Here is a 22922-nt window from a genome sequence, read left to right as displayed (position 1 = left end):
GCTAACACGATGCATGTTTTCTCGCAGCGCGTCTGCAATACAGAGACGTTTTGTGTTGCAGTATCATTTTCTCTAATGAGACAACCCATGACAACTTGTGTTCTGAATTATTATTACTAGACCGGTGCCCATTACTCAGGAACAATGGAAATGCAAACTTTACTCCTGCGCCACCCAGATGCTCCTGCTGTATTAGAAATTAGTCGTATGACAGAGCATAGGCTATGTATATTCTATTTACAATGCAATCTTAAATTTGCTCTATTAATAGCCTACGAAATATTTAGAATTCTGATAAATAACATTTTATTCAATTTATATTTTATATTCTTGACAACATAATGGCCAACTATTGTCTGCTGTTATTTCCTATTCCATGGACCATCTATACGCTATAGTGTATTTATTTGCTTTGTTTGTTGTTAGTTACTGAATACTTAAATGATATTCAATAAAAAGAACAATGCAGAATACTCAATTACAGTAGAAGGAAATTGCATGGTGAACAATAGCTGCTGCTACTGTTCACCATGCAATACAGATGCTTTGCATACATATCTCAGCCAGTGTGTGATGTGAAGACCATGACATCCCAGTGCTGGCTCCATTTTTAACACCAGTGTTTACACCCTGCCTATTGTATTTCGCTCGCTTCCAAAGTGAATTGCAGTCCAGCATCTGTCATGTGACGAAGTTCAGAAATTGTCGTTGTGAGTGATGGCCTTAAGGCACAATGTCTAGAGTTCCCGACCAATATGGGATGTTTTGACAGCGATTTTAGAGGTGGGAAACTCACTGATTACCAATACGATGGCTGATATAGTGAATGTGTGATCTGGAATGACATATAGCTCTTTTCTGTGGATTATACACTGATATGATGATGCAAAGGGACTCGGAAGCAAATAACCTTTATTAAAGAACATTTAACATGATTTTATTATAATATTAACATACAAATGAGGATTTGTAGTGATTCCTGAGGGTTAATTACTATTCTGCATTGACCCAGCAGTGACTTGTGCAGTGAGCGCACAAGGGAGCAGCTGGAGGATAAGTGTCTTGCTCAGGGGCTCTTAACCAGGCTATACAAAGCTTGGCGGAGCTGAGGATCGAACCGGGGACCTTCTCATTCCTAGACAGTCTCTATATCCCATTAACGTTTTCAATACATTTTTGAAATAAAGATTAATTCAATAAAAAAATATTAGCTAATTCTTTTGAGTATCAGTTACTGAGCATTTCAATACAGAAGTAAGTTTAGGTACTGGAAATATTCACACCTCCAGAATAAGTTTCAGTGCAGGTGCGTAGGATGAATAAAATAGTAGAAAGAAAAAGAAAATCCCACACACTACTTTTACAAAGCATTACAACACTACCAATACATAATGTATTAAAACATCAGTACAGTGTTTTGAACGTCATTCAATTACTGACCATTTCAGTATAGCATAAATACAAGTATATAAATAAGTTTCAGGGCTGTATTTTTAACATCAGTCAATTACTGACCATTTTAATCAAATTAAAGCTTCAATAAACATCATTAATGTATGTTGTTGAGTATCAGTGAGTTACTGACCAATTCAGTATCAAATGATGGCCACCAGCAGAAATGACCACAGGTAGTCCTTGGAACAGTGCCGATGGATCAGTCTGTTGCTGATGTTTCTCCTGTTTAACCATAGTAGCGTGCATATGAGAGGATGGGAGCTGTTGTCCATGATAGCATGCAGCTTTGCAAGGGTCCTTTGCTATACTACCGCCTCCAGAGAGTCCAGGCTGACACCTATAACAGAGCCAGCCTTCTCACTAGGCTATTGAGCCTGTTGGTATCACCAGCCCTGATGCCATTGCCGTCAGGCTCCAGATCCAAATGCAGAGCTTGGACCAGGGATGGCACTTAGCCCTTCCTGCTCCGTACTTTCTACCTCACGTTTTCCTTTCCTTCTTCCCCAGTCACCCTCTCTCCCCATCCTCCATTCTCCCTTCTCTTCCCTATAATCACCAGCGGCCCTAAACCCCTCAAAGTCGGGCTTAGGCAGGACCAGAGGGAGTCAGTTACACACCAACACAGAATAGAGGGAGGGGGGATATTTTTCTTCTTAAATAGACAATATATCTGGCATCACATCTTCCATTCTGTCCACCTCATTCCAGACCAATATTACATCCGTTGAAGTCACTCCCTTTTTTGTTTGTGCGTCATCTTCGTTCTCTTTCCCAATTTCCCCCCGTTTTTTTTTCACTTAGCCTCCCCTCACAAAACAGCGGCTGACCCCTGACCTGCCAGCATATTATTTTCCCTAAGCTGCTTGTCCCGTGGTAAAGCACTGACCTACAGGGGACAGGGGGGGGCGAGAGAGATGGACAGACAGGGTGTAATGGCTGGACATTTTATCAGTTCCCCACACAGGGCTTACTGTGGAATTGGCCCTGTACAGGTTCACCCCCCCCCCCCTCCCTCACCACCAGGCCTCAGACACACCAGAGGAGATGATAACCTTTACGAAATCACCTCTGATAGACCTGTGTGCCACAACTCCCTACTGTTATGGAGACAGGGGAGGGGGGGTAAAATCTTCATCGACCAACATGTATTTTCACGTGAAGTTTTGCCGTCCATCTCGTGACGTTTTAGGACTGATGCTGAAGACGGTGTTGGGTATATAATCATCAGTCCAATCTCATGGGTAAAAACAAGTTCCAGTCTAGCATGTTAACCACTTGAGCCCTATTTAAATAGCATTAGCAACATGTGGATTGTGTGATCCACTTGGGAATGCTTGGCTCCAATGTGGATCTTGGACAACATGTGGCCAGCTTATGACGTCAAATCATCTATGACATATCTACAGTATGACGTATGACTCCACATTTGGCACTGCCAGAGCAGCAGCAATTGCAGTGAAAATTGCTGATATACAAGCTCACATCATGTAGCGATGCAACACAGTGGGAGCTTTTAGATCAGCTATTTTCACAACTTTTTAATCTTTTCTAATTTATTCAAATTTGTTTGAAAACATAAAAAAATGCCTATACTGACATGTCTAAAATAGGGATGCCAGGTTGATAGTCGTTAACAAACTCAGAGAAAACCCCCCTACAATAAACAACAAGACTGTATGTACATTTGGCATTCAGGCAGTTGATTTATCAACCCCCTACTTGCTAAAGCAGTTCTGAAGTTCCAGCACATGAAATGAAAAGCCTGCAGATGTTGTAATTTAGCCAAGCAAGGATGTAGCGAGAGGCGACAGTAAACAAGAAGCAGCTCGCTTGTAAAATCACAACAAGGAAACCAGGTGACATTTTGATTGGTTGTTTTCTAATGACTGGATTAATGTGTAGAATGTGTTCTGCTGGTTCTCTCTCTTGCTCTCTCTCCTCTCTCTCACTCTCTCTCTCTCGCTCTCATTCCCCTCTCACTCACTCTGTCTCTCCTCTTCTTTCACTCACACGCCCGCACGCGCGCAGACACAGGAAGTGGCGTGCGTTGTGGTGTTATTGTGCGAGTGCATAATAACACAAAGAGCGGTGTAATGTTTAAGGGGCCTTGTCAAACATCTGGAGTTTAACAGCTCTGTCGCAGGCAATTAAAGAACATCATGTCACGTCTTTGATTTGTATGCAGCCACAGCCGCGCATCTGCTGTTACAACAGCCCCCCCCACACACACACACACACACACACACACACACACACACACACACACACACACACACACACACACACACAGAAACACACACACACACACAGAAACACACACAGAAACACACAGAAACACACAGAAACACACACACACACACACACACACACACACACACACACACACACACACACACACACACACACACACACACACACACACACACACACACTCCCCTTCACACCTTCATACACACACACACACACACACACACACACACACACACACACACACACACACACACACACACACACACACACACACACACACACACACACACACACACACACACACACACACGTGGGAGTCAGTGGCTCAGGGAGGTAGAACGGCCTCTCAGGAATTGGAAGGTTCCCGGTTCGATCCCGGGCTCCCCCTCTGTGTTAATGTCCAAGTGTCCTTTAGCAAGACACTGAACCCCTAATAGCTCCCGGTGAGCAGGTTGGTGCCTTGCACGGTTACTCTGCTGTCGGTGTGTGAATGTGTGTGTGAATGGGTGAATGTAATGCAAATTGTAAAGCGCTTTGGATAAAGGCACTTTATAAATGTACCATTTACCATTTACACTCTAACGGTAACCCACTGTGGATCTGGTCCTGTCCCGTCCAGGTTCACTGACCTGTTGGACTCGTGCGGCAAGGTGGACCTGTCCACGCTGACCCCCCCGCAGAAGGAATACTGGTCCATGCTGGCCTACAACCGCGCCAAGCTCTGCAACATCCTCTTCAGCAGCGAGCTCCACCGGCGCCTCTCGCCCTACGGCGTCGTCTCCAACGCAGTGCATCCTGGGAACATGATGTACACCTCCATCCACCGGAGCTGGTGGCTGATGAGCGTGCTCTTCACCCTGGCCAGGCCCTTCACCAAGTCTATGGTAAGCAAGGTTTTGACGACCCCCCCCGCCCCCACCGAACCTCCCACCCCACACACACACACACATTCTGGGAAAAGAGCTACCCAGAGTCTTCGTACATGTATCTCATCTAGGGCTGGGCGATATGGACTAAATCAAATATCACTGTATTTTTTACCAAATACCTAATTCATTCATCCATTACTTTTTAAAGTAGGGCTTACGTGATTAAAACCAGGATATACCATGCCACAATATTCCAATATCCAAAATCTAAAAGATATCTTGTCTCATATCACAATATCATTATAATATGTGTATATATATATATATATATATATATATTGCCCTGCCCTAACATCTTCACATAAGTTATTTTTCTGCGCCAGTCGATTCCTTAATGTCACACAGTACATGTTAATGACCCCGGCAGCTAACAGAATGATTCACTTACTGCCATTTTAAGACTTGGATTACTGCCATTTTAAGACTTGGATTACTGCCATTTAGTGGCTTTTTGCCACCATATTTCTGCAGACAGCGGTATTATTCTGAACTGTCAAAGAAGTCACCGCGCTGCAGTGCTATCATCTCCTGCCTGAGTTCCTGAGCATGACGGGCCAACCTTCCTCAGCCTAGTGTGTGTTTGTCTTGGCACGAGACAAACACGCGGTTGGGAGAGCGAGGCGAAGGGACCAGGAGAGGGGAGGATGTGCAGAGCGCAGAAGGGCTCAGCAAGAGAGATCCCTGGGCTTCACAGATAGAGAGATAGAGGTCTGTTTTCCTCTTCCTGCTGCGTTGCGTCTCTGTTTATTTAACTCCGAGAGGCCATTCCCCCACTCCGCTCTCCAGACAAGGGTATGCGTTATTCCAGATCCTGCACACTATTAGGTTACAGTAATGTACAGCACAAACTCGTGTCTCTGCAGCACTTATCCCTCCGCTATATATATAATCTATAAGTTAGTCATACAACAAGCTTCCTGTGATTTTTTTTTTTTGGCACATATAAGCCTCACCCTCCGGCAGGAGAATCCATTACTCTGTGTTTTGGAGATGCGTTATCGCTGGGTCATATTAGTTACATTACCGGGTGACACAGCCTCCTTTGTGCTGTGTCCCCCATATGCAGGCCTGTCTTAAGGCCAGGGGACATACAGTGCAGTCCCAGGCAGGGTATCCTTATACTGCTTTGCATGTTTCCTTCACTCCGCAGCCAGGGACACATGCCCAGATGTTCAGCTCCAGGGATGTTGTGCTGATGTGTGTTGCTGTCATGGCTACTGTACTGTACTGTACTGTACTGTACTGTACTGTACTGTACTGTACTGTACTGTACTGTACTGTACTGTACTGTACTGTACATGGGCAATGTTGAGATTAATTTCACAAGAACGGTATCGTCTTCTTCTTCATTGGGATCGGACATAAGTTAGCCAGGCATTGGCAGATAATGAGGAACAGTTGTGTTGCAGAGGATTTGACCATCCTGTGCATTTTGCATTTGAAATTGTTTATAAAATGGTACCGTTCTATTCTTGTTAAAAAAAAGAGCGAGAGAAAAAAAAGAAATATTTGATTGTCTAATGTCTATATACTGCTGCTGGGTATGATGTTACCTTTGTCTTCATGAACAGCATTTGCCATGTGATAGGCTTATTTATAACCTTAACAAATACTTTGTGACGTATAAACTTAGCGTTATTTAATCTGTTTAAAGCTGCAATCGGTAACTTTTCTGTCCTACCTGGGATTCGAACCTGGGTCTACCATGTGAGAGACCTTTTTTTTTCCTCCAATCAGCCAAGAGGAAATCCATGCTTTGCCAGGGACGATATTGCACTTATGAGCTTCAGGCAGTACTATGGTTGTCAACCGCTATGTGTACCCTGGTGTCCTACTTCACACCAGAGTAAAACAAATTGTCAATGGAAGAGTAGGGAGACCACCTCCAACCACTGCAGATGTAATATTGTATTAATATACTCTACCATATAGATTGGTTAAAATAATGTTTTATTCATTAAAATATTGCAGCTTTAAGGATCAGTGTTTAAGATCAACTTACTGTTGAGGCTCTCTCTTAAGCTTATCCTTAAGATGGCAATCACCTCAACAGTTCAGTTTAGTCAGTGTAAAGACGTGTGTGTGTGTGTGTGTGTGTGTGTGTGTGTGTGTGTGTGTGTGTGTGTGTGTGTGTGTGTGTGTGTGTGTGTGTGTGTGTGTGTGTGTGTGTGTGTGTGTGTGCTGTGTGTGTGTGTGTGTGTGTGTGTGTGTGTGTGTGTGTGTGTGTGTGTGTGTGTGTGTGCGCGTGTGTGCGTGCGTGCGTGCACGTGTACACATTTAGAGTCCGAGAGAGCATGCACATCGTTGCATATGAGAAGTGTATGCATGTGCGCACACACGCATGTGAGTGCATGTGCGAGAGTCATGTGCCCGGGGTTAACGTCCTCGCACACTTCGGTTATGAACTATAAAACCCAACACTGTGATTTATCCGCTGCTATATTGCGTCCTCTGCTCTGTGAGACTTTTCAATGGCTGGCACCATTTCTACCCTTTAGGCTCCACAGCCCCCTAATATATGCTTTAGTTTGACTATTACATCTTTCCATTAGCCACTCTTCATACTTTATCAATTTAGTGTTTGCACTGAAGGGAGAACGTGATGTGTTGAGCGGCAGTATGCTGGAGTTTTTAGTGGAGGGTTGTTCTGATCCATCATGTTTGACAGACACAAGGCCTCGGGCCGTCATTTGTCTCTGCTCCCGCCGACACAGGGATGAGAGATTAGATGAACCACTCCTCAGCGCACTTTCACAAAATGCCACGCTGAACATTTCCTCAATTTGTCTGTTCCTCTTTCCCCCGCCATTCCCTGGCACGTCATCGCTAGCTTTTTTATTTTTTATTCTTCCCCCCCCCCACCTATTATACAGTTCTGTTTTTCATATAGACTTCGGATTCAATCACATTCAACGTTATTTCAAATTGATCCAATCCGTGCTAGATGCACCATGCTGAAAATAGCAACAATGTTTCACAGAATGTTTGCCTATTTTCATCTAATGCGTATTTTCGCTGAATGTTTGCTTATTTTTGCAGAACTTTCACCTATCATCACATGCCCAGATAAGAGAATATAATTATTGTGTTTACCCTTGAGTGGATGATAGTTGTGCATTTTGGGAGGGGGGGGGGTCTGCAGGAGGGGTGGTTGTGGCAGTGGTGGTGGTGTTGTGGATTTGCGAGAGAGCACCGTTACAAATAGAAGAGTGGCCGCTCCTCCCGAATGTGGCAATGTCTTTTTACATGTGGTTAATTAGAAGTAGTGTGGATGTTAGTAAATATTAAAGGACAAAGGTAGAGCTAGTAATTAAATTCTGGCATGCTGACACAGCGATTAGCTAACCCTTATGTCTGATAACATCCACACACACACACACACACACACACACACACACACACACACACACACACACACACACACACACACACACACACACACACACACACACACACACACACACACACACATATACACCCTCACACATATATACAGACAAACACGCACACGCGCATGCATGCACGCACACGCACACACACACACACACACACACACACACACACACACACACACACACACACACACACACACACACACACACACACACACACGCACACACAAATGCAGCGGCACACCCTTAAGCTGAGCGTTTGCTCTTATTTAAATGGGAGGTTGATAAGGGCCCCCCTGAAAGTCTAACGTTACCCTCTTTAGATTCCCTCTGCTCCTCTCTCTGCTTCTGCCCCCACATTAAGGGCTTTAATAAAACAGTGATATTATTTCAGTTATTGGTTGCGGGGTTATGAAGATGGTATCGTTTTAATTGCTTGTGCACGCTTGCGGGATCCGCGGAGATTGTTCTGGGATGCAAACATAAGCAGAATGTCGACTCCAAAAAAACAATCACTGAGACCCCCCCTCTCTCTCACCCACCCCCCCGTGTGTCTTCTAATGCATCCCATGCAAATAACCAGCCTCTCATTTAAAGCATAGCTTTGATTTATAGGTGCACAGGTGGAGTGATATACAGTGGTAGGCCTTCGCGAACGCATGCACATAGGCCTACGTAGGTAAACAAACGTCTTCACAATACGGAGGACACTGAAATACCTGGAGTTCCATGTGGTTTTAAACTTTTTTTTGAGAGTTTGGCATCAGTCCGTTATATGATCTTCTCATGGTCATGCCATCTGCCCGCACTTCAATGAATGTTATTTTGATGAAGTAGCTTTTGCTATTGTATTTCGGCCCAATTATATTCTAATTATATTTGGACATTTTCCTCTTTGTATATGGATTTTTTTTGTGTTTTGTGTATGGTTGTGGAGAAAAGCCCCAAAGGAAAAAAAAGACAACAACTTTATCTATTAGCATGGATCACAGCCCACTCTCCCATTGATGCACAGAGCAGATTCCATTTTGCTGAGTTGAGAAAAGGCATCTATAAAGAGCCATGACATTTTAATCAACCAGACTATCTCTTTACTAACATCATGTTCTCCTCCCCGCGCCTTCATCTACTTATCAGAGATGGTGGAGATGGACCCCCCTTCTCTAGTTCAGCGCCTTCAGAGCGAGACTTTTCCCTCTGTCTGATTAGTGTTGTGATTATCTGCATTGTATGGTCATGCCTGTGTGTGTGTGTGTGTGTGTGTGTGTGTGTGTGTGTGTGTGTGTGTGTGTGTGTGTGTGTGTGTGTGTGTGTGTGTGTGTGTGCGTGCGTGTGTGTGTGTGTGTGTGTGTGTGTGTGTGTGTGTGTGTGTGTGTGTGTGTGTGTGTGTGTGTGTGTGTGCACGTGTGCGTGTGCGTGTGCGCGTGTGCGTGTGCGTGCGAGTGTGTGACCAGGCTAAACAGGACTCTTATCTCAGCACTGTGATTTGGCTGCAGCAGGCTAATACTCATAAATGGAATGAGAGAATTGTGTGATTTAATGCTTCACAGGTAATGTAGTTTTTTGGGGCCTTTTACAATAATGGAGCCCAGAGACCATTGGTGTACCGTAGATGTTATTAGACTCTATGCTCCGGACGAAAATTCAAGCTGGACAATGTTGTATATGAATTAATGTATGGTTCCGCACGGGAGGGACCGCAGGTAATGAATTTCAGTGAATATTGCTGGGTTGCTCGTACGGAGACCTTTGGCAAGTTGTCATTGCCTCGTTACACTGTACCATTGACCCTGTGACATTTTGTTGACTGACTGATTGTTCCCTCAAGTCTCCATCTACCCTCAGGCTCCCCCGGTCAGCAGGGATCAGCTTATGGCCTTCACATCTATATACCTTAACTATAGGCAGAGACAGCGCTGAGCTGAATGGAGATCAGTGTGGGTAATAGCGCCACAGTGCTCCATCATCCAACTAGAATGGTTAGGAAGAGCGTGTGTGTGCAGAGGGAGGCGATCGTGGGCACCACGCCTGAGGGGCTCCTCCGGTCCAATCAGACGCCTTGCCCCCCCCACCCACCCCGCCCCCAAGGGGCGGTTCCATCAGCGTCCTCTCCTGGTCTCATGCTCCTCAGCGTTTTAGTGTGATTATTTTACCCGGGATCCTGCCCCGGGCGCCAGCCCACCTTTTTACATATGCACAAGCTGAACTTTTGACCAGGCCCCAGCAGTCAGCGCTGTATTAGAGGAACCGCTTGTTCAGGCAGGGAGTCGCGCCTCCTCCGTGGGTCTGAGAGCCCTCCTTCCCTGTTCCCCCACGGGATTAACCCCAGAGACACAGCCCACCACGCAGGCAGCTGCATTACCATAAAACAGACATACAGATACGTACATGGTGTGTGTGTGTGTGTGTGTGTGTGTGTGTGTGTGTGTGTGTGTGTGTGTGTGTGTGTGTGTGTGTGTGTGTGTGTGTGTGTGTGTGTGTGTGTGTGTGTGTTTCAGACATGTGTACAGTACACAGAAAAATCTTGAGTGTGAATTTATCTCTGAGAGTGTAAAAATGGGTCCATTAAATTAAAGGTGGTGTAAATTATTCATATTTTTTTCTTTTGTTAAAATAAGTTTCATCCGACATACAATCCGATATATATATATTTTCAGGTTGGGAGACCCAATTGTATGCAATCAGGAGAATGAGCAAACTAAATTGTACTGGATCTCTCTCCTGATGGGATGAAATTGGTGTCCCACCTGAAAATGTATTTTCTGTTTAGTAAAGAGCTGGAGAGATGGATTAGACCCCTGCTACAGAACAAACACTCTATTGCAATGATCACTGTCGGATTATAGAGCATTGACTGTTTAACAAAACTTGTTTTTAGACAATAAAATATCACTTACACACCCCTCTAACACTCAGGATTTTAGAGCGTATGTAAGGTCAGTTACTTGTAATCTGCAATCTGTGTTGGAGCGCACCCAAACAGTGTCTCTGCCACACGTCCCTGTGTGTGTGTGTGTGTGTGTGTGTGTGTGTGTGTGTGTGTGTGTGTGTGTGTGTGTGTGTGTGTGTGTGTGTGTGTGTGTGTGTGTGTGTGTGTGTGTGTGTGTGTGTGTGTGTGTGTGTGTGTGTGTGTGTGTGTGTGTGTGTGTGTGTGTGCGCGTGCGTGCGCGCGGTGTCACACATCCTTGTACAGTGTGATTTGGGGGCCGTGTGTGCGTGTTGCTCAGCCATGTGGAAAGGCAGAGGGGCAGAGGTCCCAGTCTCCCTCCCCCACCCCGCTGCTCCTCTGTGGGGTTAGATGAGCTGCCAGCCCTCCTGTAATAGAGTCCTCCAGGATGATTAGGAGCTACACACTCCCAGCACTCCATACAGCCATGTCCCCGGTGTTCTTTTAACCACTTGCACCCACTTGTCCAAAGAATTCAAAAATGTTTCGAAAATAGCAGATCTTCAAGCTCACAACACATCGCATGTGACTCGATGTGAGACATTTTCAAAGAATTTATTAATTTTACGTTTAAAAAATGTTCAAAATTGTCAAATATTACAAACTGTTTAAAAACATCTCTCCTATAATGACATGCCCAAAATAGGGAGGTCAGGTTTACAGTGAATTATTCTTCAGAGTAAAAATAGATTGTTATGGGTAAATCTTTTAACTCTCAAGAGAATTTTTGTTCTCTCTTCTGGGATGTGGACATAATATTTCAGTTGAACCTGAATCAGTTTACAGTGTAGGAGTCCAATGACGCAACAAGGCCACTGGGATCTGGTGACGCAGGGATCAGCTTATGGCCTTCACATCTACAACCAATATGATGAGTATGATTGCTGATGAGCGTTTTTGCTTCTGTGCTATTGATATGAGTGTGTGTGTGTGTGTGTGTATGTATGCGTGTGCGTGTGCGTGTGCGTGTGCGTGCGACAGAGGGAAAGAGGAGAGAGGTAGTGTGATGTGGGTGGGATGGATAAAAGCATACAATCTCATTTGGCTTTATTGACATGTGTGTTCCTGCCCAATCCTGTTACTGGGATTATTATCCATGGAGATACCATTTCATTAAAGAAAACACACACACACACACACACACACACACACACACACACACACACACACACACACACACACACACACACAGATACACACAGATACACACATACACTCACACACACATGCAAACGGTGAGTGAATAGAGATGGCCCGAGGCCTGGTTATGCGGTCCATTGCACAGGGAAACTGTGTAAATGGTTTATTGTGGATGAGTTGATGTGATGGAGAGCGTGTCTGGATCAATAAAGAACCAATCAAACGCTGACAGTCTGCTTCCAGGCCAGCCATTCACTATTCCCCGCCCGCATGCGCTGGTGCATACACACTGGTGTGAAGGGAACGCCAACGGAACTGAACACCTACACTGTTACCAAATGGACATGGGTTCGGTTTGATTCTTTTATTCATATCTATTTTTTTTTGTCTCTTTGAACCTACCTATTTTTTCCCCTCTAATGTCTTCGCTGAAAATAGCCGATCTACAAGCTCACAACGTGTCGCCTTGAGCTTTTAGATCTGCTAGTTTCACTGAATGTTCGACACATACAGTAATAGTCACGAGAGTTCAAGTGGTTAACAGTGATTAACCACGTGATTCATTTGGTTCGTTTTTGTGCTGTTATGCTGGATGCATACGGCACTGTATCGCGGCGGTCATTTATTCTATGTAGCTTTTAACGTTGCTCTAGCGTTAACTCCAACTAGGATATACTGTAAGAAATAGTTTATGGTAGGAGAGAATAGTGCCTTAGCCTCTCTCTCTCTCTCTCTCTCTCTCTCTCCCCCCCCCCTCTCCCCCCATACCACATCGTTGCTGCTCTCTCTCCAGTCCCAGACACCTCAGGGAGGCCATTAGGACGTCTCCCCAGCCGGGGGTGTGTGCGTCGGGGCTGCAGTCTGAGTCGGGTGCTGGCCTAAATTACCCCCCGAGCCACAGGTCAGACCTGGCTAGACCCTGGCAGCCCTGGGACCCCGTGCCTCTAATAGGAGGGATCAGACCAGGCCAAAGAGGCCAAAAGCAGACCTGAGCACAACAACAGTATTTTTACTCAATCCCTCGCCCTCTCGGAGGGCCAATTTATGCTCCGTCGTACAACAGTGTTGCGCGCCAAAAATAGCAGATCTGCAAGCTCGCAACACATCGCGGATGACGCGCTGTGAGCTTGTAGATCTGTTATTTTTGGTGTGCGACACCGGCCTGTAACTAAGTACAGTACGTATAAGTCAGGTACAAGTCTTCCACAATTCCTGCCTCTCTCTTATCACCCCAAGAGCCATCCACCCCAGTGACCCGTCCACCATGGGGAGAGTGAGGTAAACCATCACCCCTCCCTCTCCCCCACCCATCCACTCCTTCCAATGCCCCCCCCCCTTCCATCGTGACACGGCGCTGATGGACTATTTTTCAAATTGATTTTAAAAAAATGTACATAAGCAGCCCCGATCCCCGAGCCCAGATTACCTATTGATTTTTAATATGAAAAGCTCATTATATAAGCAGGAACTCGCAACACAAAAAGCTAGCCAACCTTTGCATAAATCCTTTAATTGAATTTCCAGAGCCCGTGGTTCTACATTTTTTTAATTAAATCCATTTCTTTCCTTTTTTTTCCTTTTTCCTATTTTTTTTCCCTTTCTTTTTTTTAAGGGTTTGCTATGTAATTTGCATGCTGTGAAGTGGGTGCTGTCCCAGATAAAGTACCATTGATCCTTATTAAGGCTCACCTCTGGGCTCGCTGAAAACCAACCGCAGAAATTAAATGTGCTCGTGGTGCATATACTTATTGCCCGCATGATAGGATTAGAGGGAAGGAGAGAGAGAGAGAGAGAAGGAGGGAGGGAGGGAGATGGAGAGAGAGAGAGAGAGAGAGAGAGAGAGAGAGAGAGAGAGAGAGAGAGAGAGAGAGAGAGAGAGAGGGGAGTGATGTGGGGGGTTAAGAGGTGGGGAGAGAAAGAGACGGGGGGATTATTAATGGTTGTTCATATTAATGTAATATTTCACCTTTCCTTCTCTGGGGTGTGCTCATGAAGAGCGTGTTTATAAATACAGTTTGGCCCGGGTTGTTACTTTGGTTTCACGTCAAAACCCACAGGTCCCGTCTGCCGGGGGACTGCTCTGTGTTTTCACCGGTGGCATTTGGGACGCAGCTTCATATTAAATATTTAGGTTAATTGCCACCACGATGCTAACCGCTCCCCTCACGCATTTGTTCCTATGTGCTGTTCAAGTTTTTTGAGCTGTTGTCTTTGCTAACATTAACCTTTTTTTCCCCCCTGCACTGGAGATGAGGGATATAATTACTGCTGATGGCAGTTGGTGAATAAATAAAGCCACTGTTCAATAGGTCCTCGTTATGAGGCGGTGGTGATCACTGATCAGTGATTGGTCAAAGGAGAAATAGTCCCTGCTTTTAAAGCTGCTATCTGTAAATTTTATGTCACACCCTGGAATCGAACGTCTGCTGCAAGAGAGACCACATTTCTGCTGCTCATCCAGGAGTCAGTCCCCGCTTGACCAGGGGCGATATTGCATGTATGAGCTTCAGGCGGTACTAGTTGTAAACCAGTAGGTGTCCTACCCGACACCAGGATATAGACTGATTAGACTCTAAATGTCTCAATGGAGAAGGAAGTGGGACACCACCTCCAGCCACTGCAGATGTGCTAACATACTCTACCATAAATCTACCTAACTAACTCTACCGTTAATACATTTTCACGCACATCTTGTGTGTTTCTCCAAACAAAAATAAAGTTTTGTACGGAGCAAAAAGAGGAGAGTGGTGAGCCTTCCTTTTTCAAAATAAGATTGTATTCATTACAATAAATTCCGGATTGCAGCTTTTAAAAAATGAAAATCTGTCCTTCCTCTACCCTGTGTGTGTGTGTGTGTGTGTGTGTGTGTGTGTGTGTGTGTGTGTGTGTGTGTGTGTGTGTGTGTGTGTGTGTGTGTGTGTGTGTGTGTGTGTGTGTGTGTGTGTGTGTGTGTGTGTGTGTGTGTGTGTGTGTGTGTGTGTGTGTGTGTGTGTGTGTGTGCGCGCGCGCGCGGCGTGCGTGCTTTTTTCTGTGCTTGTGTGCGCACGTGCATGCGTGTGTGGACAGTGAAATTTGTCCTGAGCTTGTACTGTGGTGATAGCCAACCAAACAGGCCCTGTGTTTGTGTGTGGTAGGTTGTATGCAGACTGTGGAGCAGATCGATAGGGATTAACCTCTGACCCTGGCCACATACTTATAGCCCAGTCCTCCCTGCTCACACATCCCTCATCAGTTTCACTTAAACACTGCACCTCACTCAATAAGGCACCGTGCGCTAATTCATTTCAGAGACGGAGAGGCCCTATCACAGAACTCTTTTCTCACACACACACACACACACACACACACACACACACACACACACACACACACACACACACACACACACACACACACACACACACACACACACACACACACACACAAAAGCCCTTTACAACACACAGGCCAATGTGCCTTAAGTCTACTCAAATCTACTCAAACCTGTGCAGGGACCAATAGAGAAATGGGGTTTTAGCTAGGGGTGGGACGATATGGGTATCTCGCGATACGAGCTGTGGCGATATTTGGCCCACGATAACGATAATAACACGATACACGATATCTGCGATACTCGATATATTGCAAGAAATGTAATCGACGATATATCACGATATCTGTAACTGAAAAATACCCATAAAAGGCAAAAATCCAGAATTATTTAATGATGTGCATGCATAGTGACAGTAAAACACTGACTGCAACCTGTCCACAAGAAAGAATGCAAAATAACCCCTCTAAAATATTTTGTGCAAATTAAATTTACATGGAGAAAATGCTTTCTTAATAATGAGAGTATCAACTTGTTTTATGTAAACCTGGCAGTGCTTAACAAGTATCACCAATTTGTTTTATGTAAACTTTGGCCCATTTCAGGTCTTATTGCATAAGAATACAATAAGATAAAATGAAATCCTTGGCTAATATCAGTGGTTAGGATGTGTGTAAGTACTGTATGTGAACCAGAATACTTTATTATTATTAGTATTATTATTAGTGTGGTTGCCCTAACAGGGCAACCAGACTATAGTAATCCTCCAGCTTTATTAGTGTGGTTGCCCTAACAGGGCAACCAGACTATTGTTCTTGATGAACTTTATTTATTTATAGATAAACAATACTTTGAACCGCATCTCCTCCCACAGTTTATTTTTCCCAATTTAGTGCCATATGTCAAAATGACCGGCTTCACCGGGAATCGTGTGCTTGTATTTTGCTAAGAGATTGGTTGCATAGTTTTATTGATATTGATTTATTAGTGCATTAAATTTCCCCATCCGCTTTAATGTAAAAGTGAAAAAACTCAAATTCAAGTATTTTTTTCTCACAAACCGTAGGAGCTAGAGTTACCAGATTTGGAGGGGAGGTTCATGATTTAGTCCGAAATTATTAAAAAAATAATTACACTAATCGGCCACATGGTGGCGCTATAACAGCGCCCTTTACGTTTTGGCCTATAACTCTTGAACCATAGGTCGTAAAATCAAAATGTATTTTTCCCTGGATTCCTTGGGTCACTACGCATCTCCCCATATAGGCCACGCCCATTTGCGTCAGGATACATTTTCCGCCATTTTGAATTTTCTTCAAAACACACTTTTTGCACCTTTTCCTATTTTTTTTTCCCAAATCTCACAAAAATCGGTACACGTGATCTATGGACTCATGCGATAAACCTATCCAAACGGCATTTTGATAGTCCTTACCGTTCGTCCATAATTGGCTTCCAAAGTTAGTGGGAGGAGCCCGTTTTACCAAAAATGCCAAGAATCACGAACGAAACGTCCAATCAATCCCAAATTTGAATCACATGTCGAGGGTGGTTTACTCAACGAATCCCCAAAAGCATTTCCACTTTGACCCATAGGGGGCGCCACAACTGTGCAAAACGTAACCGTTTGATGCAAAAACATGATTTTTGGGGGGATCACTCCTCTCAAATTGAAAAGCAGGTGATCTCAGGAGTGACATGACGATGTCATTGGCCCGCTACATTTGTGGGAGGGGCTTATTTATTTTAGTGGGAGGGGCCTATTTCTTCAAATCAAAACGCCATGTATCACGAACACAGGATCCAATCAGCACCAAATTCGAATGGCACGTCACGCGGCCTCCGATGGTATTCCTCCAAGCATATTCCTCAAGTCCGGGCAGCGGCAACCTGCGACCGGCGTCGGCGCAACCACACTTTGCAATTGCCCTGAATTGCGACCCGTCTAGTTATTCATACTGGAGATAAACAATAGTTTAGATCGTCTCTCCTCCCACAGTTTATTTTTCCCAATTTAGTGCCATATGTCAAAATGACCGGCCTCACCGGGAATCGTGTGCTTGTATAAGGCTAAGAGATTGGTTGCATAGTTTTATTGATATTGATTTATTAGTGCATTAAATTTCCCCATCCACTTTAATGGAAAAGTGAAAAAACTCAAATTCAAGTATTTTTTTCTCAGAAACCGTAAGAGCTAGAGTTACCAGATTTGGAGGGGAGGTTCCTAATTTAGTCCGAAATTATTGATATAATAATTACACTAATCGGCCACATGGTGGCGCTATAACAGCCCCCTTTACGTTTTGGCCTATAACTCTTGAACCGTAGGTCGTAAAATCAAAATTTCTTTTTCCCTAGATTCCTTGGGTCATGACGCATCTCCCCATATAGGCCACGCCCATTTGCGTCAGGATAGATTTTCCGCCATTTTGAATTTTCTTCAAAACACACTTTTAGCTCCTCCTCCCATATATTTTGTCCAAATTTAACAAAAATCGGTAAACATGATCTCTGGGCCCCTGCGATAAACATATCCAAACGGTATTTTGATAGTCCTTACCGTTCGTCCGTAAATGGCTTCCAAAGTTAGTGGGAGGGGCCCGTTTTACCAAAAATGCTACAAATCACGAACGAAACGTCCGGTCAATCCCAAATTTGAATCACATGTCGAGGGTGGTTTACTCAACGAATCCCCAAAATAATTTCCACTTTGACCCATAGAGGGCGCCACAAATGCCCAAAACGTAACCGTTTTATGAAAAAACGTGATTTTTGGGGGATCAATCCTCTCAAAATGAAAAGCAAGTGATCTCAGGAGTGACGTGACAATGTAATTGCCGCAGCCTCCGACGGTATTCCTCCCAGCGTATTACTCGGGTCCCGGCGGCACCGACCCGCGAATCGCGTCGGCGCAACCACACTTTGCAATTGCCCTGAATTGCGACGCGTCTAGTTATTATTAGTAGTCTACCCACTTTACCCTCATTTATCTCAATAGCGCCACCACAGACAGGACAGGCGGCATGAAGTACTGCACTCTGTGGCAACCGGGGGAATCCATAGAGCACATGCATGGTGTAATATTTGTTTGGTTTCATTTTATAACTAATGTAATGTAACTATTTTTCATGTATGTGATGCTATATATAATACTGCAGCAAAACTGACAATTCTATTTATTTTTTAATTAAAAAATTAAATAAATAACGATATTTGCCGGCAGTGTATCGATTATTTATCGCGAGAGGGAGTATCGCGATACATCGCAATATCGATATTTTTGCATACCCCTAGTTTCAACGCTGTTTTAACCACTTAAACCCTACATACTGTGCTTAGTTGACTGGGGCACCCCAGGGGTTTATTCTTGGTCCCCTCCTTATTCCCTTTACACCAAATCTCTTTGCAGAAAATAGCTCATCTACATCATGCAGCAATGCGACATGGTGCTGAATGTTCACCTATTTTTGCTGAATGTTCGCCTATTATGACACATGCCCAGAACCAGAATAGAGCTCTGGGCATAGGAATGAACAGATGTCCCTCATTTTGATGCAAGAAAGACGTGAAAGACTTTTGAGTCCAGCATTACTCTTCCTATACATGGACACTCCCAGGTGGAATGTGCCAGGCTGACTCTGCTCCTGATTCAGACAGAGGGACACAGTGGACACTGCACGGTTTATGAGTGTGGATCAAAATTTGACATAGGCCTAGATTGTACAATCCTGAGTGTACATTTAAGTCTGAAAGTGTACAAATGTAACCAAATGGATCCTTTTGTTCACTCACAGGGTTACAAATTGATAAATTAACACTGACGATTTTAAAGTGTAAGCAGGGATATCATTCATTGTTTTGGTGTCTCTCTCTCTACACATAATGCACACGGCTCACACACACATGCAAAAAATAGGTTTTATTTTTTCTTATTCTTTCTTTCTTTTCTTTCTTTCTTTTCTTTTCTTTTCTTTCACTCTCTCCTGAAGTATTGACATGAGGGCTGACTGATTGGTCTGATGTCTCTCTATCTAGCGCACACATGCACATGTGAGACTGTGTGTGTGTGTGTGTGTGTGTGTGTGTGTGTGTGTGTGTGTGTGTGTGTGTGTGTGTGTGTGTGTGTGTGTGTGTGTGTGTGTGTGTGTGTGTGTGTGTGTGTGTGTGTGTGTGTGTGTGTGTGTGTTGAGCTGTGCAGTGTCAGCAGTATGTGCTGCAGGTATTGACCCAAGTCTGTCCTCTGCTCGGACTGGGCTTGGCTCTTGTCCCTCACTTGTCATCTCTCTCTGTCTCTCTCCCTCTCTCAGCTAGTCATTGTGAATATTCCTAGAACAAATTTTGTTCTCTGTCCATAGCTGCGAAGAAATAAAAACACTACTTTGTTTCATGTTTGTTACCTCTGCCTTTAAGTGTAATTTGATATACAGTATATATATATATATATATATATATATATATATATATATATATATATATATATATATATATATACACACATACAGTATATATACATAATTATATAGTTTTTGTGTTGAACAGTATCAAACTGTTACTCCACATTCCACACTGTGCGTTAAAAGGCAACTATAGGCTGATGGGGGTGAGAGACATGACTGACCTTAATACTGCACAGAGTGGCTATGCTTTTAACACACACACAGATTTGCATAATGACCAAGACCAAGGGGGAGGGGGTGAAAGGTCAAATGCAACATATAGGAGGGCACGCTGTTTTCGCAGTCCCACCTGTCCCTCCTCTGAAAACAACTGGCTACATTTCCTCTTTTTTTACACTGAACACTTGATTCCCCTATCCATTACATTTGGGCATATATGTTTTTCGCTCTGTAGTTTTTATGTAGAAGATGTCCCTCCCTTGCGAGTTGTTGTGTGGCTGTTGGGACTTGATACACCTTGATTCACCTTGTATTATTTCCATGAATGGATCATAATCCAATCAATCAGACTAAAACAGCTTGTTTACCCTCCTGTCCCTCCCCCCTCTGACCACACACACACACACACACACACACACACACACACACACACACACACACACACACACACAAACACACAGATATGTACCACCCACGCACACATGCACATATGCAGGCAGCCTCTTAGATGCATGTCATTCCAGTAGTGGGGACCCCCCCTGGGGTATAGGCCACTCTATGTGTTATTGATCGTGTTGCTGTTGCATGTTGTGCTCAATCATGTGTTCCATGCGTCTCATGCTGTCCTATCCCACCTGGCCCATTAGATTAGGCTAATGCATTCAGCCATTGATTAGTCATTACACTCGGACCCCACCGCCCCCTGATCGCCTACCTGGTTTCACTGCCACTTGACCCGCTCAAACCCCGGTTCTCTCCGTGCCGTCCCAACATGTTGCTGCATGCTGTAGCTACTGTAGTTTGCTATGCTATCAGTGATCTGTATTGCAGTGTGTAGGTTCACTCGGGGTCAGCAGCACCGTATGATATTCAATAGCGATAGGGTCTCCGCCATGCGTTTCCTAATCACATGCAACAGGGAGCTATAGATCGTACCGTTGAGCGCGGGGCGCCAGGCCGCTTTGCCCGGCATTGATGAAGAAATTTAGCTTGAATGACTCGGCTCGATTGGAGCGTTGGTGTGGTCGAGTCTTTACAGAGCTCAGAGGGAGGCCTCTGTGTATTAGATTATGTATTGGGGGTTCATCATATTGTCCATATCTGACCCATCCTAACTTTCAAAGAATGACCCAGGCCTGCCCTGGGCAGAATAGCTGGGCCACATGGCTGTTTAAGATGGAGGGAGCGGTCTCTCTCTCTCTCTGTCTCTCTCACCTCTCTCTCTCTTTCTCTTTCTCTGTGCTCCGTCTGACCAGCCAATGTCAGGACTATCACCTTGAGAGCCTCACTTAGGAAATAATAAGTCCCCCCCTCGTCTCCCTCTCACACTCTATCGCTCTCTCACTCTTAGCCTTTACCCCCACCCTCCAACTGTCCCCACTCCTCTCTTATAACTCCACACCCCCACCCCTTCTTTACCTCCTTTTCCCTCTCCGTTGTATTGAATTCGGCTGTGAGCAATAGCTGTTTTAGGGACAGGACCATTGATGTTTGTTCGCGTGTGTGTGAGAGAGCGTGTGTGTGTGTGTGTGTGAGAGAGCGTGTGTGTGAGCGTGAGTACATGGTGCGTGCATGTATTCTGGGCGCGTACCACAGACGGATCTAAGTGATGGGGGATAGATGTGCTTATTGGATATGAGCTGGCTACTCCGTGGCTCTGCATTAAATTGATATTGAATAGGAAATTAATGATTGGATAATTCCATCGATGTTTCTGGTATTGAACATATAAACAAAATGTTCTTTTGAAGCATTGTGTGGGTGTTCCACTCCTGGGAGACAGGGTGGGGGGCGGAGGAGTAGTCCCAGTTGTGCTTAAGAAAGAATAAGTCCATGTTAAGTCCATAGTGTATTGGAAAAGAGAGAGAGAGGGAGAGAGCGGATCGATGTAGACTCGGCACTTCGAGACGCACTTGAATTGTATTATTTCCTTTCAGATTTCTGCCTTCGCAAATCCATCTTCACACAGCGATGACAGATTTGATACGAATTGCCAGCGTTGTCATAAAGACAGATCTGAATTCATTGAGCAGTTCTCAAAAGTGAATTTATACCGCCTTTATCGCTGGAAGCTATACGGAACATAAGGGATGTAGTGATGCTGTTGTCTTTGATAAAGGGATGCTTGTTGGTCGTAGTCCTTACATTTCGAAGACTTAATTTATACTCTGTTCTATGACAATGTTGCATGCTGGAAACACCCTATTGGCTATTTTTGACGTGCAACACGTCACGTGAGGAAGTATAAATGAGGCTTAACTGTTCAACTGTCTTTTCTTTTTTTTTCACCCTGAATGCGCAACTAACACTGTATTGTTGATGCCCAAAATCTTCCAGAATCAAAGAATTCCAACTTTCCCAAAGTGGCGATGCTTGTCGGCACTGAGACAGATCAAAGGGATGAGAGACGGTTGGAGTGTGAGTGGAGGAAACTTGTTTAATTAAAAGGAAGCGACGGAGGGGAGGGGAGGGGGGTGTGGAGAGATGTTCTTTGATGCGTGCTCTGGATGCACCGTATATGTTATGTGGTTATTACGCACGATTTTGCTTAAGCGATTCCAGGAGAGGGTGGGAGATAGAGGGAAGGAGGGGCGCTGTGTGTGCAGGAACGGAGAGCAAGGAAGGAGTGAGCTTGATGAAGTTTCTGATTATCCTTACCTCTGGCACCGGGAGAAGAATTACTGAATGCCATTTGGGTCAGTGCGCTTTATGGAACTACATTTATGAAATACATCTCTCCCACTCTCTCTCTCTCTCTCTTTTGCTCTCTCTCTCTCTCTCTCTGTGTCTCTTCTTTTCTCCCTCTCTCTTTTTCTAATTGGAGATGCAATAAAGGTGTGTGGGGTCAGTGGTTCTTCAAGGTGAGGCCTCATGCGTGTCTCA

General features: G+C 44.5%; 1 protein-coding gene across 1 annotated transcript in view; it reads left to right on the top strand.

Moving 5' to 3' along the window:
• The window catches only part of wwox (WW domain containing oxidoreductase), a 174873-nt gene that overhangs the window by 56210 nt on the left and 95741 nt on the right, over positions 1 to 22922 (top strand). Inside the window, exon 8 of the mRNA XM_080437671.1 lies at positions 4325 to 4589. Within this exon, the coding sequence (XP_080293797.1) occupies positions 4325 to 4589 (265 nt within the window). The remainder of the gene's footprint in view (positions 1 to 4324; positions 4590 to 22922) is intronic.

This window comes from Gymnoscopelus braueri (assembly GCF_963280865.1).
Source record: "Gymnoscopelus braueri genome assembly, chromosome: 9".
Lineage (NCBI taxonomy): Eukaryota > Metazoa > Chordata > Actinopteri > Myctophiformes > Myctophidae > Gymnoscopelus > Gymnoscopelus braueri.
This window is presented reverse-complemented; position numbering and strand designations above follow the sequence as displayed.